Genomic DNA, 17,470 nt, shown 5'->3' with positions numbered 1-17,470 from the left:
AGCTAAAGACAGCTGAGAGGACGGAGGTTGTGGTCGGTTCTCGATGAGTGTCGGACCCGAAACGGAAGTCACGGAGGATGGGCCGATCATCACAACGGTCCAGTCCTTGGTGGATCCGGGGAGGGGCCGAAGGCACTGTTGGGTACATACAAGGTGATGAAGCCCGGGTATGATGTGGGAATAGACGGAACTGATCACTTCAAGTTCATGAAGACGGGCTAGTAGGCAGTTACCAATCAACAAAACACAGAGCGAGAGAGGATAGGAAATCGGGTGACAACCTTATTTGACTTTTCAAAGTTAAGAAGGAAGTGAATGTCCAAACACCAGAACAGTGTACACTACAATACAGTAGGAAAGCGTCAGTGAGAGTTTGCGTTCAAAGTGGAGAATTGTGAAAAGGATGATGGAGCTCAGGTGGCCGACGCTGCAACGGTGCGGGGATCCCGTGGCTCGTTTAGCCAATCAGAAATTCTGCCTGCTTCCTGTACGACTTCAAAAAAAGTTTGGACTCCACAGCAAGCAAGGGTGGAAGGTCAGCCTTTTTTTTCAAGAAAGTTACCTACGCCAAACCGCAGGACACTCCGCAATCCAGAAGCAGGCAATTGCAGCGCAATCGTGACAGGCTCAACACCTTCTGAATCCGCTGGGGGAAGGGACATGTACGCAGTACGTACGGGACTGTCCTTACACCCGATTCGCCAGTCTGTCATTGACTGACGCTCTTTTGTCCCACTTTGCTCACTTTGAACCAGGAAGGCAGAGAGCAGTCGACACAAGGCTGGACTATCACAAGGAAGTGGAAGATTGTACCTACCCATCTCTCGTCACGTAGAGAAAGACCTCGAGAGAGCGAGAGCGAGGGACGGACGCGCTACGGATTGCGAATTGCCGGCGCATTAGCACACGGTCCAGCATTGGTACGCGGACCCTTCCCCGTCCAGTCGCAGTTGCAGTCGGCTTGTCCAACCTGGGTGGGTGTGCTAGCAGCGGTCCCGTCTCCGGCTCCAGTCCCCGTCCCGCCAACAGCAATCTTTCCCGTCATTCCATCTTCCGCCCTGGGCGCATCTTGAACCCTCTCCGTCACCCATCGCATTGCGAACTGGCAGATTGGCACACCGCGGAGCCGGCCTCGACCAGGGCACCACTACCACTACCTCGCGCTGTAGGCGAAGGAGCTTGTTATGTCGGAGCAAGCGATGACTTCGTCCACACCCTCAGGCGCCGAGAGCGCTCAACCGCAACCGCAACCGCAGGTTCAACAACAACAGCAGCAGCAACATCAAGAACAGAAACAACAGCCACCACCACCACCTCCTCCTCCTCCTCCTTCTCCTCCCCCTCCTCCTCCTCCTCCACCACCACCTCCACCACAGCCAGAGCCCCAGCCGGCACCCCCTCCACCAGATACCCCGTCCCAGTCGCAACCGCAGCAGTCATTACTACAACCACAGCCACAGGTCCTCGATGCTCCTGCTCACAAGCTCGATTCCGTTGCCCTCGAAAACGGCATCAGCTATACCCTCAACTCGCCCCCACGACCGGCCATCTCTCCCCTAACCGATCCAGTTCCCGACCCTCGTACTCGCGAACCTTCCGTACAACCCCTTGAAAGCGAGCTCGAAACGAATAACGCCGCCGACCAGCCCACGACGAATGGAAATGCGCACTCCAACCCAACGAACCGACCGAACACAGACCTCAAAGGTGGCAGGGACACCCCGCAGGCCATGGGCGTCCGGGCAACTGCAGGTGCAGCAGTAGGAGGAGCAGCAACAACAACCGTAGCAGGAAATCCTACAAATTCCACCTCACACTTCTCAGGTCTCGCAATGGACGGAACTCCAATAGCTCCCTTCAACACTCAAGCCCCCCCAGCGGTCGACGGTATGGGCAACATGGACTTTCCTTCTTCCACCATGGATCTCTTACAGTCCCAGAGTGGTCATATTCTCATGAGCTTCCTCCAGTCGCTCTCTGTAACCACCCAGCAACAACAGCTACAGCAGATACCTCCCCTCCCACCAAATACCGTCCGTCCGTCGCAGGTCTCGCTGGCCCAGATGCAGCTCGATCAAGCCAATGCCTCGCATCTGCCACATATAACAGCCCAGGGGGGAATCCAGCCACCCGCCGCCGCCGCCGCTGCAGCCGACGCTTCGCTCGAGTCCTTTGCCAGACTGGAATTCGCCGACGGTGTCTTCCAAATGACTACCTATGCCCTCATCATCGGTCGTGACCAACGTGCCTGGAGGTTAGCAAAGAAAGAGGAGCGTCGTGCCGAGCAATACCAGCGACTGAAAGACGAGTACGAAGCTCAGGGTTTAACCCCACCGGCTCCCCCTTCTGAAGACGCTCGCCGATTTTCAAAGTCATATATTAGTGAAGAGGGCGGCATGTTGGGTCCCGAGTCGGATGATGAGGAAGATGAGGAGGGACGCCCGTCAGATAACCGGGCCCCGAAGAAGCGGAAGATGAACGGCGGTGTTTCTTTACCTGTGGATTCGTTCGGTGAAGTGGAGAGCAGTTTGATGTCTGCTGACCAGACCGTTGATGATGGAAAGGGTCCGGTGTCAAACAGGCAATACGTCTCGCATACCCCAGGAGCCGCGGCTGTTAATCTCAGCGCTCTCCGACCCTCTCCACACCACACACCTTTCCTGGGCATTCATTCTCCAGGTCCCAACATTGCTGCCAAGACAAAGGCCATCTCCAGAGAACATTTAAAGATTCAGTTCAACTCCCAGGCTGGCGTCTTTGAAGCCATTCCTCTGCACAAGAATGGCTTCTTCTGTGAAGATGTCCACTACAGCCACGACAAGGTGGTTCTCAAAAGCGGAGACCGTCTTCAAGTCAAGGATGTCGAGTTTGTCTTTATCATCAATGGTGTAGCTGAAGGCAAGACCGGTGCTGAAGAGTATGAACCAGAAGAGACACCCGCGAGGAGATACTCAGAAGGCGGAAAAGAGATGAGTTTCGATTTTGAGAGCATTCACGACGTCGACAGGCGTAGCACCAGTCCTGAAGACAATGAGGTGCCCATGTCCGTCGATCCTGACCGAGACGACAGCCAAAGTGAGCTATCAGAACCTCCGGACGAAGATATTCTTCTGCCCGACGCGCCGGATCATGTCATGGAAACGGTTGAGAAGGAAGAGGCCGAAGAAGATGACGACGATGAAGCCCGGTCTCAGTCTCAGTCTGTGAAACCTGAGCCAAGGCCAGAATTCCCCGACATGTCCAGCGTACCACTGATGGACCCCCCCAAGAAACGAGGTCCCGGAAGACCGCCCAAGAACGGCATCATGTCCAAGAGGGAAGAGCGACTTCGGAAAAAGCAGGCCATGGAGCTCGCTAAAAAGAACCAACCGCCTCAGCCGCCTGGTGAGCCGCCCATCAAGCGCAAAGTCGGTCGACCGAGGAAGCATCCCCTTCCTGAGGATGCCCCGGATAGACCTGAGAAGCGCAAGTATAAACCGCGCAAGAAGAATGGAGAAGAGGGCGATGCCTCTGACGCCGAAAAAACCATCAAAGAGAAGCGGCGCGAGAAACCCAAGACGCCTCCGCTCGAGCTGCGCAGGGAGGACTATACCGAGGAACAGCTGCAGAAGCCAAACAAGAACTACGGCGTCCTGATCGACGAAGTTTTGTCTGCCGCACCGGACGGGCTCACACTCAAGCAAATCTACAAACGCATTCAGCTGAAGTATCCCTTCTATTACTTCAACGTGGATACCAAAGGGTGGGAGAGCAGTGTCCGGCACAATCTTATTGGGAACGATGCGTTCAAGAAGAACGAGGAGACTCACCTCTGGAGCCGCGTCCCCGGAATCGATATTGATGCTGGAAAGAAGCGCAAGGCACCCTCCCCTGACCACGCCTCCTCCTTGCATAACTTCGGCCAGCATTACGCACCGCAACCCATGCCTCCTCATCCTGGCATGTACCACGGAGAGCACGGGGTCCAACAAAGCTATCATCCAGGTACTGTGGGCCAACGACCGAGCTATGTCACTACCGGACAGCCAGGAGCCAGCCAGCATCCGCCTCAGCATCTTCAAACTCCCCAGCCCGGCGTTCCGCCTCAGCAGCCTCCCCGGCCAGCCTACCAGGCTGCTACTCAAACAAGTCCACCAGCACAGGCCCAAGTGTATGGTACGCCGCCGACCGCAGCACGCCAAATGTCAGGTACACCAGCCGCGACATATCCGTCGCCATACGTACCAAGACCTCCCATGCCTACTGTTGCGGCACAGTCTGGTGCCACTCCCCACAGCATGGCCAGGCAGCATTCTCTCCCAGTCAGCGGTCCAAGTCAGGCAAACGGTGTCCCACGGGTCAATCCACCACCCGCTACTGCAAATACCGGAGTACCGGTTGCCGGCGGGGCTAGGCCGGCTCAGCAAGCTACGCCAACAGCGAATACTACGGCGCCAGTGCGGCTCAAGCCAGTTATCGCGCCAGAGCTCATCTCGTGGCTTGAGAGCTTCAAGGTAACGGTTGAAAAGCTGGAATACATCCAGAAAACGTCAAAGTTTCCGCAGATCCTTGCCATGTCTGTCATCAATCGTGGGTTGAAGTTAACCACGAAAAGCATGATACCTGATGAGGAATCACTGGAGTTGGTTGTGCTCCGTGTCTTTGAGGAGCGGATTCAAGGCACCAGCCACAAGTCGCTTGATCCAGATTTGCTGCAGACTCTACTCACCTTCAAGGCCACTATGGTGAGCACTTTGGAGGCCAAACTGGACTCACAGAAGGCCGAGTGCTTGGTTCTCTCAGCTATCGATCAAGTTCTCGGCCTGGCTGACAAGACTATTACGCGAGGAACGGAGTCTGAGATGCGGGAGTTCAATAACGCTGAAAAGGTTTTGATTCCTGCTATCAGAATGAAAGTGGCAGAATGGCAACGGAAACAGGTAGCCGCAACACCACCAGCACCAGTTCATGCGACAGCAACGCCAGGCGCACTACCCGCTAACCATCATACAATGGCCCCTGCGACAGCCCCTAGCCCGGCTCAAAGAATTGCTACACCGAGCGCGACCCAGCGAGCCAACCCGCCGGGCGGCAATTCTTCAGCAGTTCCCCGAAGCATCACAGCCGCAGCTCCCGCTCCTACTCCGGCCCCATTGCTTCCTAGGGCTGCACCCATCTCCGGGCACCCTATCGCACCCTCAACGGTTAACAACACGAACACCGCAATGGGAGCTCGACCTGTGCCCGCCGCTGTCCCGGGACCCCAAATAGGTGTTCACACGGGGGCTGCTATAGGAGTCACTGCCCCTGTTTCTAGAAGCCCGCCTGTCACTCATGGTGTTGTTACTGCAGCTCCCACTACCACGCCCCGGAGCAATCTGGCTGCCTCTGTCCCAGCAGGCTCGATGGCCCAACAAACTTATTCCGGGGCACCAGTGGGGTCAGGTAATGCATCTGTCTCCAGAGCTCCTCCTTCCACTGCGGCTCCGACTGCGCCGACGTCTGTCCCGCCGGTGTCTTCCACCGTTCGTCCAATGTCCTACGTGCCAACCGGCCCTCCGGGCTTGACAGCGCCTCCCACAGCTTCCTCGGGAGCGAGTGCCGGGTACGCTAGACCTGCCAATGCTTCCACAATGCCAGCGCCCACCTCTGGACAGGCGGCGATGACATCGGCTGTCCCTCAAAGTGTACCTTCTCCAAGACCTTCGTCTTTGAAAATGGGAGTTCCTGCAATTGCCGCTGCCTCAACCTCAAGGCCTGCATCTGGGGTCTATAATCCTCCAGCATCATCACTTGCGCCTTCCACCCATAAGAGTATGCCATCAGCAGTTCCCACAACTGCTTCTGGAGCCGTCTCATCAACTGTATCTAGCCTTGCGGCGACTCCTTTGCCGCCATCAACTCCTCGATATGGCCCGTCCAAAAACGCCACACCGACGATTCCAGCAGCAGCTATTCCTCGAGCTCCTTTACCAGCCGCTTCATCAGTGTCTGCTCCAGTCACCGGTCAGCCATCATTCTCTGCACCGGCATCGGTACCCACACCACCGACAAGTGTAGCCTCTCAAGGAGCTCAGCCACTCTCTCAGCTAGTCGGTCCAGCTCCAGCTATCTCTAGCTCTATTGGGGCTACTCCGGCTGCTTCGATTCCCTCTTCGGCGCCTGCTGCCTCGGCTCCTGTTACTTACCCAGGTCCCCAACAAGCTTCTGCTGCTGCTGCTCGGCTTCCTGTCACTTCAGCTCCTGCTGCACATACGATTGCTCAGTCGGTTGCTCAGCCGGTCGCCCGGCCGGTTACCCAATCCCCTGTCCAGTCGGTTGCACAGCATGTGACTTCCAGTCAGGCTTCCACCACGGCTGCCCATCCAGTCGCACAGTCGGTCCCTCGGCCTGTTAGTTCCAATCCTACTTCAGCTGCTCCGGTGGCGGCTGTCGGTACGGCTCAAGTTGCTTCAGTGCCTACTGTTACACAGCCAGCTCCTCACCGGGCTCTCTCATCAGTTTCTCAGTCGCTTCCTCAGTCGGTTCCTCACGCAGCTCATCAGGCAGCTCACCAGACTCCCCACTCAGCTTCTCGGCCAGTTCCTCAGTCAGTTCCCCAGTCGGTCTCCCAGGCAACTCAGGCGGTACCCCCGCCGAGCACTTCAGCTCTTACCCCAACTGCCCAACCAGGCCCAGTTTCTCCAGCTGTTTCTGGGTCTGGAGTCCCAGCTCCTTCTGCCGCTCAGTCCGTTGCTCCGGCTCCGGTCAGCTCCACTCCGGTCCCAGCTGCGACCGTAACTCCGGCTCCCACGGTAGCTGCTGCTTCAGCTCCTACTCGCGTTACAGCTGCACCTGCTGCATTGTCTGCGGCTACGAATCCCGCTCCTGTTCCCAGTCAACCTCAACACCAAATAACGGGTCAGGCGCCAGCACAGCAGCAGAGACCACCAGCACAGGCTCAGGCCCCGGCTACACCGATTATTACCTCTGCGGCACCTCCCCGGCCTCCTACTCTAGCTCCTCCACCTCCTCCACCTCCTCCGCCGCCTAGTGTAGCTCCTCCGCCTCCGCCGCCTACTGAAGATCCACCTCCACCACCTCCTCCTCCACCTCCTGCTGAAGCGCCTCCCCCACCGCCACCAACTCCTCTTATGCCGACTTCGGCAAGCAGTGCTTCTTAGCAAAGGGTCTCTAGGTAACAGAAGGATGCATGTGTTATTTCTTTTTGTTGTTTCTGGGGGGGAAGTGTAGCCAAGGACGCTAACCATGGTTTCCAAAAGATGAAGAATGAAGAATGAAGGACAATAAGGGACATGAAGGGGTTGTTGGCATCTGTCATTGTGATCATGTAGCGTTCTTTTATCATACGCATGGAACACTTGCGGGAGGCGTTATTGTGTCGCTTAGTGCATTGATACCACAGATGGAATGGAAATTGGAACGGAAATGGATTTCATCATGAAGGAGTCATTGGTACACACTTGATATTCATTACTTTTCTCATTTCCTATTGCTTGTTTCTGTGATCGGACACATGGACAAACACACACACACACACACATGTGATTGGGATTATCAAACAAATCGTGGGAAGTGACGCGTGGGATATATCGGGGAGTGATGAACTTATGCTTTGGTATGGTGAAGTATGGTGGTATTACATCGGACGCTATGGTAGACAAAACAAAACAAACGCAGAAGGGCCGGGACCACAATAACAGAGGCTATGAAAAGAGGAGAGTTAGATAAAATTTGGTACCGAGGTGTTAAGAAGTGGGGGTCACGCTTATAGATGTCTATTATTATCATTCCGTCATAACTATGAGGCGAACCACGCACGAGTTTTCATTCTTGTTACGTTGAACAAGTCAAACCAACAAGTACTGGCTTAACTTTTAGGAAATATTCAACCAGGGAAACGTATCTTAGTGTAGGATTTTGCAGTGGAACATCACAGCTAAAAGAGGAGGTTGAACGTCGAAGAAAGGGAACTATAGAAGGAAGTAAATTTGTACGTACTGCATGGTTTTAAAGGAGGTAACACTGACTACTCCCCACCGGGATATATCTACATCTCGGTCAGCCCCAATCGTAGACATCCAGATCACATCACGTCTTGAGGCATTCATTGTGGTAGTATCAACCACAAGGGTACGAACGAATTCTAGTTATTCATATTCTTCTTCGTCTTTCTCTGCTTCATCTCCTAGATATATTCAAGTCTAGACATCTGTCTTCCTTGCACACACAAAGACATGTACACATATCCTCCATTCCGTTCCACATTGCTCCGTCGCTTCCATTCGCAACAAAAAACCAAAAACCAAAATCAACACATCCAAGAATTATATAAAACAACCAAAAAAAGGTATCCCAACAGCATCAAAAAGAGCAAACCAACCCCAATATGTGCACACGCACACGTCCCTTTATCTCATATACTCACTCTCTCAAACTCCCCCAATTTTTGGTTTGCATTTTGCTTTAAAGAGCAAGCAAAGCAGCCACACCAGCGACAACAGCAGCCACACCGACACTCATCAAAGCGTTCTTGCCTGCACCAGCGGTCACGGGCGCATCCTCAGTAGCAGTAGCGAGAGGAGGCTGGGCGATAGACAGGCTATAAGGGGAAGAAGAAGAGCTGCCGGCGGGGCTGTCAGGAATGCCGGTGTTGGAAACGAGAGGAGCGGAGAAAGTGCTGTCGAGAGCGCCGTTGTTGTTGCCGGGGAGGGTAACGGTGGGGAGGGGGCCAGTGGCGACAGGAGGGATGGAGCCGTTGCCGTTACCGTTGCCAGAGCCAGTGCCAGTGCCAGTGCCAGTGCCAGAGCCAGGAGCGCTTCCGGAGGGAACAGGGACCTCGCCGGAGCCGGAGCCGGAGCCAGTGCCAGAGCCGGAGCCAGTGCTGGGAGCGCTGCCGATGGCCGCAGGGGGGACACCCTCACCATTGCCACCGCCGTTGTTAGAGCCGCCGGAAACAACAGGGACACCGTTACCGCCGCCGGGAGCGTTGGTAGGAGCGGGGTGCTGGGTGACGGGGCAGACGGTGGTGGAGATGGCAATGACGGAGGTGACGACGCGAGCAGGGCAGTTGGTCACGGTAGCAGCGCAAGAGGTGACGGTGTAGTAGCTGGTCGCGTAGACGGTGGAGGTGGTCCACTGCTGGGGAGCAGTGATGGTGCTGTTGGGGAAGAGGCCGACGCCAGAGGAAGAGTTGCCGTGGAAACCGGCAGAAGGACCACTGGGGGCAGAAGTGATCATGGGAGAACTGCCGGTTTCGGTGGCACTGCCACCGGGGGCGAAAATTCCAGAGTAATCGTCACTCTCACCCTCGTCCTCGTCATCGCAGTCGGTAGTGCCGTTAGTCCCAGTAGGGAGAGCCGCGGAAGAGGTGGCGGTGACAGAGACTACGTCGGAGCCGGAGGCAACAACGGAGGTGGAGGCAATGTTGCTGAAGATTTTGGTGCCGGAAACGACCTCGGGGCTGCGGACGGCGGAAGCGGAAGCGGAAACCACGGCAGAGCTAGAAACAACCTCGGAGCTGGAAACGGCCGAGCTGGAGACGACAGAGACGAAACTGGAGGTAACGGCAGAGCTGATGGCGGAAGAAGTGGTGCTCGAAGAGATGACAGACGAAGTGGTGGTAGGAAGGGCCTGCTGGAGCTGGTAGACGTCGATGTACTTGATCTTCCAGTAGACATCCTCGAAATCCTGGGGGTTGTTCGAGACATATGCGTCGCAAGACTTGGCCTTGGCAGCGCACCTGGGATCATTACCGAACTGCGGTCCAGCAGCATCACCGCAGAAGTTGATGTTGAGGATGAAACGGAGGTCCTTGAAACCCCTCTCAACATCGCAGGTCTTGCTGGTAACCGACATGTGCGGCTTACCCCAGGTCGCGGGGTTGGGAGTTCCGTTCTCGATGTCGGCGGGCTCGGTGGCCCAGCTCCAGACACTGAGATTTTCGTCGGTCCATTCGAAAGCATCTAAACGTGATGATATTAGCACAGTTCTTAATATCTGAAGTTAAAAAGACGAGTTTACTCACAAACACCACCCTCGGGGTTGCCCCATTGGCCTGTACTCTCCATCACACCACAGCCCTGGTTGACCCACTGGCCTAAAGCGGAGTTGTCGCAGTTGAAGGTCTGGGAAACCTCAGTGTGTGTATCAGGGGCGAGCAGGCACTCGCCAACCTTATCAGGCTTCCCGGTGTGGTAGGTAATCATGTTTCGATCGGACAGTGACCACATCTCGTAAATGTCGACTTCACCGTCCTCGGGCCAGTTGTCGCCGACCATCCAGAAAGCGGGCCAAGCACCACATACAGGCTTGGGGAAGTGGCTGAACTTGGCAATAAACAGACCGTTGTTGTATGTGGCGGTACTCTCGAGACGGACACTCTTACGTCCGGCGACACCGGAAGTCGTGCTATCGACACCAATGCGGACATCATCGCCTTCGGTCTTGAACAAACCCGAGGACACTGCGGCATCCTTGCCCAGGTATTTGACAAACCCACCGTTGGGATCCTTCACCTTCTCATCGTGGCCACCCTATATTTCAAGATATCGTCAGCAATATTCATGTCATGTAATCGTCTCATAGGTTCTGACCTCAAAGAAATTGAACTTGTCGGCAAAGTTAGCCGAGTTATAAGACTCGGACAGCTGATAGGTCTTGCCGGAGGCAGGAGAGCTAAGGGCAGAAACACCAAAGGTATAAGCCAGGGCAACAGCACCCAGCTTGAACATAGACGGAGCCATGACCGTCCAAAAGAGTGACAGTGATTACTGAAAAAATGAGTGGACTTGACGTACGATACGTCAGAGGACGAGCAAAAAGAAATGCTCAGAGAATAGAGTAGCTACTGAAGCAGCAAAGAGATAGTCTTGGCTGATGGGGCACCAAAAGAAGAGAAGAAAAAGATCATCCATCTTGGGGGGGCTTTGGGCTTTTTGTTCTGACACGCGCGGTTGTACGTTCTTACCCAACACATTGGAGGGTTGGGAGGGCACATCTAGCCGAGCGGGACCTAGGAACCGAGAGGTCCTCCCCAGGCCTGTTGAGGCTGATACGGTGGACCAACATGGGGCATCGCTAACCGGAGATTCGTGCTGAAAAGGGCAACACTGAGGTGGATGGTCCAGACTCGGGGTAGTATTGTCAGGGGTAAGCTACGGATCCGCCCACGGTACCTGGGAGCATATCGGCGGCTCATATAGGCCTGCTGAGGACAGGCGCTGCATTGTCGTCAGTTCTTTTCACAGCGAAAGCGTCGTCAGTCAGACCCCGGATGGCCCTTTTGCCCTGAATGGCTAAGCTGGTGGACAGAAGAGCACAGGCGAGCAGGCAACAGCAAGATGCCAAGAGAAGCATCATGGTCGACACGGGCCATCTTTTCAGAAGAAGAGGCCGGCTTCCCTTGACGGTCATTCATGCCTGGACGGTGGCTCGGCGGGTTCTGTCAGAGATACGATGCCGTCTCGCCCATCTTTTTTCTCTTGAGTTTCAAGACTAGGAGATCTTTTCCAGATGGATGGTCACCATGTAGTGAATGCATGTCAGACTTTCTCATGCTTTGATTGGTTAGCTGGCGTTCCTAGAAGGGAAGAGGAGGAGGGCCGGGAGTGGACAGGAAGCTAGGGAACGAGATGGTTCAACTGCAAGAACAGGGTCTCATGGAGGGGGAGGCCGAAAGGCGCAAGCAAAAGTTGCTCTTGTCCCATTGGCTGTCTGCGATAAGCTTTGATATGTGTATGTGAGTGCCAGCATCTCATCACCAACTGGCGGCGCCGAGAAAAGGGGAGAATGCAACAGTGGTGGTGAGTGAGTGCTCAGTCATGGAGAATACACTACTAGTGTGGTGCCATTTTGGGTACTGTACAATGGCCATGTGGGTATGGATCGTATGGGACCTAGGTGAACCTGGGGCATCGAGAGAAGGGAGTCCCGGATTCACAGCTCGCTCTCGGGGAGGCGCAGTCAAGATTGGAACGACGGAAGAAGTTCAGGACTTGTGAGCAAGGTCTGGCGTGAAGTCCTTAATTCGTTTGGTGGGGGTCCAGGGGCATCTCGGCGGTCCTGGTGAGTCTCGCCAACGGCGCCCACTGCAACATTAGTGTACGAGCGTAGCCCCACTAACGCCCGGTGGGCCCATCAATAATATGATTGTTAAGTGGAAGGTTCTCAAGGAGAAGTCAATGCAACGCATTAAAAGTGATGATTGAAAATGTTTGTGTGTTGATTGATGACTTCCACACTGCTCGGTGATGTCGGGGTCTTTCATGTGAATGTTGATCATTGCCTCCCAAGACCATTTACAAGAAGAGCCGCAACCGGCGTGCCAAAGCGGTTAAAGTTGTTCGCTTATCAGAGTCGATCACCAAGGCGACCGGGTAGCCATGATGAACCGAACGCTGGAGATGTTGCAGATCCGGCATCGCGTTTCATGGACTTGTCAAGAAGAGGGTGAGTGCCGGAAAGTGGGAGCTGACCTAATCCACACCTCCATGGGACCATCTGCCCGGGGACAAACAGCGGCCCGGGGGGGAAAAGAGGGTTGCAGCGGCAACAACGCCGCCTGGGCCCGGCATCAGGAGGAGGAGGCGCTCAGTGGCGTTCAGGGGTGTTCCTTACTGGGTGTTTGTTTACGCCGACCAGCTAGCCGAAATCAACGTCAGCCAGCCATCACCACCACCCTCCAAATGGTAACAAAGATCCAAAAGAAAACACATCAACCACACCTTACCTATCACGAACACGGAGGATATGGCCGATATTACCGACACTACTTATCCCCAAAGGCTCTCCACCGTGACGACTTTGGACTGATAACGACTGTAGGAAATTACTATACACTATTGGCTGACAGGTCCCTGTTATTAGCCCGTTGTGCCGGGACCGAATGTGACCCCCCTTTGCACTACAGCACCTCATGCATCCATAATTAGCTCCGGATAGATTACGTGTTGACTCTATTGGAGTTGAGTACGAAGGTGACGGCGTGGATCGGAAAGGTTCATCAAGTCCTCGACCTTGCAGTTCTTCTCGCCATAAACACTGGCAAACAATGTTTGTTTAATATCGTGGAGAACTATCACATACTTCTAACCCTCAAGCACTGACTGACTGGTTCAAGTGAACAGCCGCCAACAGACACCTTGTCGGGACCGAGGGATGCAGGTCCATACCATCGCGGAGCCGTCAGGTAGGAACGTGCCCACGGAGATGATGTATCTCTGCAGAAGGGAATTGCCCGCGTGGAAAGAGGCCATCCCGCGCGGAAGGATGCCGCCTCTGGGATAAGAAGGAACCACTTACTCCAGGGAAAGAAGCTGTCGACAAGAGTCAACCTGGAAGCCAGATGTCTGATCGGAACTCTGGTAACTACGAGAAATTCATGTTTGAACCTGGCCCTCAGCCTTTCAACTGCTTTCCTTCAACAATTCTTACGGCCTCCTCACTCTTTTTTCCCTCGATAAAACGAATTTCCTCGGGGCAGCAAAGTCATTTTACACCAAAACCAAAAGAGACCAAGCAAAGTCACGTTCACACGAAGCACTTGAACCTTGGTTCGTCTTTTCATGTTTTAGAAAGATTACCTGATTATCTGATCTAGTCATTCCCTTTCATCTTCATTCTCCGCCTCTTTCTGCCATTACAATTATCACACTCGCTACAATATCCAAAGCAGCGCGAACAACCCATTCATATCCTCCTTCACAACAAGCAGAATCAAAAAAAACAAAGCCCCGGACGTTTCTCTCCCATACCATTATTCCATCATTTGACTCGGCAGAGAAACTCAAAGAAACCAAAACACAACCCCACCGACAATGATCAATCCCGCCGTAGCAGTCTTCTTCATCTTCTGTGCACCAGCCGTCACCACGGGCGGCGGCAAGACACCAATAGGTTCAGCAGCTGACGTCTCGCTTGCCGGAGGTGTGGTGGGCACAACAACAGGCGGGCTCGGAGGCGTGGGAACAACAACAACAGGCGGGTTCGGAGGCGGAGCCGGAACCTGAGTTGTCAGAGTAGTGGGAACCGGCACCGGCACCGGCACCGGAACCTTGGTAGGCAAGGTGGTAACCGGAGCAGCAGTAGCGGTAACAGTATCAGTCTCGCAATCAGTGGAAGTCTCCCACTTGGTCTTGTGACTAGGCCAAGGCTTCTTGGTCCAGGGGCCGGGATGGGGAGCGCGGGTCGGGGAGGCGGATGCGGATGCGGATACGGAAGCGGATGCGGAAGCGGAGGCCGAAGCAGTGGTGGTCCACTCTGGCCAAGGGCCGTGGGACTTGGTCCAGTGGTGGTGGTCCCAGGTTGAAGAGGCGGAGGCGGTGGTGGAGGGTTGGCTGGTGGTGGGTGGCGGGAGGGTAGGGGCGCTGTTGGTATTGGTACCGGTGTTGGTGTTGGAGGCAGTGGTAGTACCCGTAGTAGTGGCAGTGGTAGTGGCAGTGGTGGTGGCAGTGGTGGTGGCAGTGGTGGTGGCCGTAGTAGAGGCAGTGGTAGTACCCGTATTAGTGGCAGCAGTAGTGGTCGTAGTAGAGGCAATGGTGGTGGTCCGGGGGAAGTAAGGGGTACACTCATCAGCCGCCAAGTTGAATGGGGCCGGGACAGCGTAGACGCGGCAGTTCTTTTGGCAGGCGGCATTGCCGCTGACGGCGGAAGACTCCCAGCAGGTGGCTTGACCGTCGTTGCCAGCGGGGGCTGCTCCAACCAGCATCTGTCGTTTCTCATGTTAGCTGATTGAGGTACCTAGGCACGGAGGGTGCAGGTGACACTTACAGCGTTGCAGTTCACTCTATTAAGAGCAAAGGTTCCGTCGCATTGGACGATGTAAGGGCCGGAACAGTAGGAGGCGTTGGGAATGGTGCATCTGGCTCGACCTTCGAGGTCGATATAGAGTCCCTGAGCGTTGGCGAAAGTAGCCGAGGCCACCAGTGAGGCGAGGGTAGTGAACGTCTTCATTTTGGCAGGGATCCTCACTTTTCTTTTGGGAGTTGAGGTGCTTCAGAAGAGTACAAAGTGATGTTTCGAAGGAAGACAACAAAGACAACAGCCAACAAGCGAGTGATGTTGACGAGATAGGTAGATTGGAAGCAGCGAGCTGGGTTAGACAAGCATATGACAGTAAAGGTCAAGATGATGAGGAACCTGATGTGTCGATGAAGAAGGAAGTCCAAAGTCGGAGAACAAGATCACCCTTTATAAGAGGGAACTTTTCCTTTCGAAGACCACTCTAGGCATGGGCTCCAACGAGAGAGCTCCCAGGGATGGGCGGCCATGGCTGCTATGATGACGAAGACGGCATATGGACAATCCTCGATGGTCCTCCCCGTTTCCGAACGTCCAGTCAGCCACTGGCACGACATCGAGAACAAAGCATTTTCTGATTTTCACTATCGAATATAGCAAGCAATCAGTCGGGGTTTTGCACGGCATAGTATGACACTACGTTACATACCCGAGGTAAGAGGAGCAAGTGTGTATGTATGTACGCAATAGGCAGTGCTGCTGTCTTGAAATCTCTGCAAACAAAGGCCAAGTACACTCTGACAACTACCCTACCAGCACATTGTACGTGCGTGCGGACGATTCCTAACCCGGCACTTACCTAACCTCGACGACCGAGCTGAACGATTTTTCGTCTTTCGATGCTAGAGGGTCAGGCTGGAATGCCGTTCACAACTCATTAGCGACACCATCAGCATGCCCTGAAGAAGAAGAATAGGTCGCCGTTTACGGAGGGTCCATGATTACAAAAATAGAATTAAAACTCGATTAGGCTCTATGGGTTAGAAAGGTAAGTAGTTCTAGACCATGTTTTGCTCCCGGCAGTTAAGAGCCAAGAGAGGGCGGCCATCTGGAGTGTCTCGCCTCTGGTCACTTAAATATAGTGCGTTCCTCAAGTGTTTTCTTACCAGAACCGGTGCTCGACTGTAAAAGTCATGAATGCTATATGGCTGTCTGCGGTCTTCAGGCAGAAATTGCTGAAGTTGCTGACGGTTTTCGTCACAAACCGGGTAATATTCGTGATGCTATCGTCGAGTGTCTTGCAATCTCGGGCGGTATCTTTCCGTCGTCCCCGTCCTCGAATCTTTTTTGACCGCAATCGGAGCATAACACTGCGCATTGCTACTATGTACTACTGTCATAACTCTGTGTAGCCACTATCAGCTATCCACCACGAATGGGTATGCTCATGTTAGTTGATTGGAATGTGCTTGTTACCATTGCAGGACTTAAGACCCAAAAGCAACTAAAAATACCAACGGCAGCGGCTTGGTCTTGGTTTTGGGCGGCGCGCTCGGCGCTCGGCACTCGCCGAAAACGGCCCGCGAAGCATCAACATGCCGATGACGTTGGTACGTACCTACCTACGGTCCGCAAACGGACTGACTGACTTTGGGACTTTTCGCTGGAGTTGTCCCTCTTTCGCACGCACCCGTATATTCAACAGTTGGGCTCCTTTCTACTTGACAGTTTCTTCACATGCGCAAGTAGAGACGGTTTTTCTTTGGGTTATCTGATTTCCGAATGGGGATCTTTTTCTTTTCTTCCTCAAAAAAAAAAAAAAAAAAAAAAAAAAAAAAAAAAAAAAAAAAAAAAAAAAAAAAAGAAAAAAACAATATAAAAAAATTTAAAAAAAAAATAAAATAAAATAAAATAAAATAAATTTCTCTGTGATAACTGGGTGGGATCTTGCTATGTATGGGAGGTCGCTACAATATGCCTACGGGAATGGGATCGGTGTCCAATTCTCTTGTCACCTCATATCCACACACTAAGAGGGTTTCGCTCCCTCTATGAGCGCTCGAACCATGTTTCCTAATCACCTAATGTGAAGGATATCGTAACTGTGAAATCGAGAAAAAGAAGAAGAAGAAAGAAAGATAAAAGAAATACGACGACACTTGGAAGAAAACAGATCAGACAAAATCATTTTTGAAAAGCATCATTTGAATAAAAAAAAAGAACTTCAGAGTTACCTAGATTAATATGAATAGGTCCGTGCATTTCATGCCCAAACCTCCCTCTTCCCCCTTAATCATGTCAATACATGTCGTGTTCCATTTCCTTATACATAAATATGGTTGGTACCTAGAACCGTCGAAAACCTCAAATACCCCTCCCTCCTCTATCAACGTTTCATTCATGATCATCATAATCTGATAACTGCCATCACAAGAAGAAAAAAAATGTCTTCTTAATCACCCGTGCCACCGTGTCATCGCTTGAACCAAAAGAGAGAGAGAGAGAAAAAAGATTAAGAAAAAGAAATTTGAGAGAAACAAGAAATCGTGCAAAAATATATATAAGGTATGTAAACGTTGAAAGTCACAGTCCGCCCGCCCGCCCATTTCTTCCCTTATGCTAGATTTCAAGTAGGGTTCTTGTTTTGTCATCACTTCCCCTGCACCTAGGTAAGCGCTGAACGGCTAGGAAAATGCATGGAAAGGAGCGAGCTACAAGACAACAGATCAAAAAAATGTGGTATATGTAGCCA

At 53.3% G+C, this 17,470-nt stretch overlaps 5 protein-coding genes across 5 annotated transcripts; 2 read left to right on the top strand and 3 right to left on the bottom strand.

The window, feature by feature from the left end:
- Positions 1–584: 584 nt before the first annotated feature.
- On the bottom strand, positions 585–1,382 carry B0T23DRAFT_370542 (uncharacterized protein). The gene has a single exon (XM_062836604.1). The coding sequence runs from the start codon at positions 1,094–1,096 to the stop codon at positions 875–877; it is 222 nt and encodes a 73-aa protein (XP_062697347.1). The 5' UTR covers positions 1,097–1,382; the 3' UTR covers positions 585–874.
- B0T23DRAFT_425154 (uncharacterized protein) lies at positions 1,185–7,142 on the top strand (the record flags this gene model as incomplete). The annotated part of the gene is made up of 1 exon (XM_062839895.1): positions 1,185–7,142. The coding sequence occupies one exon, from the start codon at positions 1,185–1,187 to the stop codon at positions 7,140–7,142; it is 5,958 nt and encodes a 1,985-aa protein (XP_062697346.1).
- Positions 7,143–8,316: 1,174 nt separating this feature from the next.
- On the bottom strand, positions 8,317–10,949 carry B0T23DRAFT_24213 (uncharacterized protein). The gene is made up of 3 exons (XM_062834049.1): positions 10,575–10,949; positions 10,007–10,514; positions 8,317–9,944 (listed from the first exon to the last, which is right to left on the bottom strand). The coding sequence occupies exons 1-3, from the start codon at positions 10,722–10,724 to the stop codon at positions 8,446–8,448; spliced, it is 2,157 nt and encodes a 718-aa protein (XP_062697345.1). The 5' UTR covers positions 10,725–10,949; the 3' UTR covers positions 8,317–8,445.
- Positions 10,950–12,365: 1,416 nt separating this feature from the next.
- Positions 12,366–12,672, top strand: B0T23DRAFT_307133 (uncharacterized protein; the record flags this gene model as incomplete). The annotated part of the gene is made up of 2 exons (XM_062834410.1): positions 12,366–12,443; positions 12,499–12,672. 2 exons carry the CDS (start codon positions 12,366–12,368, stop codon positions 12,670–12,672), a joined length of 252 nt encoding a protein of 83 aa, XP_062697344.1.
- Positions 12,673–13,672: 1,000 nt separating this feature from the next.
- Positions 13,673–14,931, bottom strand: B0T23DRAFT_434952 (uncharacterized protein; the record flags this gene model as incomplete). Its single annotated transcript, XM_062840517.1, has 2 exons — positions 13,673–14,686; positions 14,749–14,931. The coding sequence occupies 2 exons, from the start codon at positions 14,929–14,931 to the stop codon at positions 13,766–13,768; spliced, it is 1,104 nt and encodes a 367-aa protein (XP_062697343.1). The 3' UTR covers positions 13,673–13,765.
- Positions 14,932–17,470: the final 2,539 nt, after the last annotated feature.

Source organism: Neurospora hispaniola (assembly GCF_033458365.1).
Source record: "Neurospora hispaniola strain FGSC 10403 chromosome Unknown B0T23scaffold_1, whole genome shotgun sequence".
Taxonomy (NCBI): domain Eukaryota; kingdom Fungi; phylum Ascomycota; class Sordariomycetes; order Sordariales; family Sordariaceae; genus Neurospora; species Neurospora hispaniola.
Note: the sequence above shows the minus strand (reverse complement) of the source record. Positions and strands in the feature narration are given on the sequence as shown.

Excerpts from the sequence above, each read along its gene's own strand:
- B0T23DRAFT_370542 (XM_062836604.1), bottom strand. The coding sequence starts at position 1,096 with ATGCGATGGGTGACGGAGAGGGTTCAAGATGCGCCCAGGGCGGAAGAT.
- B0T23DRAFT_24213 (XM_062834049.1), bottom strand. The coding sequence starts at position 10,724 with ATGGCTCCGTCTATGTTCAAGCTGGGTGCTGTTGCCCTGGCTTATACC. Across the intron at positions 10,515-10,574 it reads ACAAGTTCAATTTCTTTGAG|GGTGGCCACGATGAGAAGGT; the intron begins GTCAGAACCTAT and ends CTTGAAATATAG. Across the intron at positions 9,945-10,006 it reads CAACCCCGAGGGTGGTGTTT|ATGCTTTCGAATGGACCGAC; the intron begins GTGAGTAAACTC and ends CATCACGTTTAG.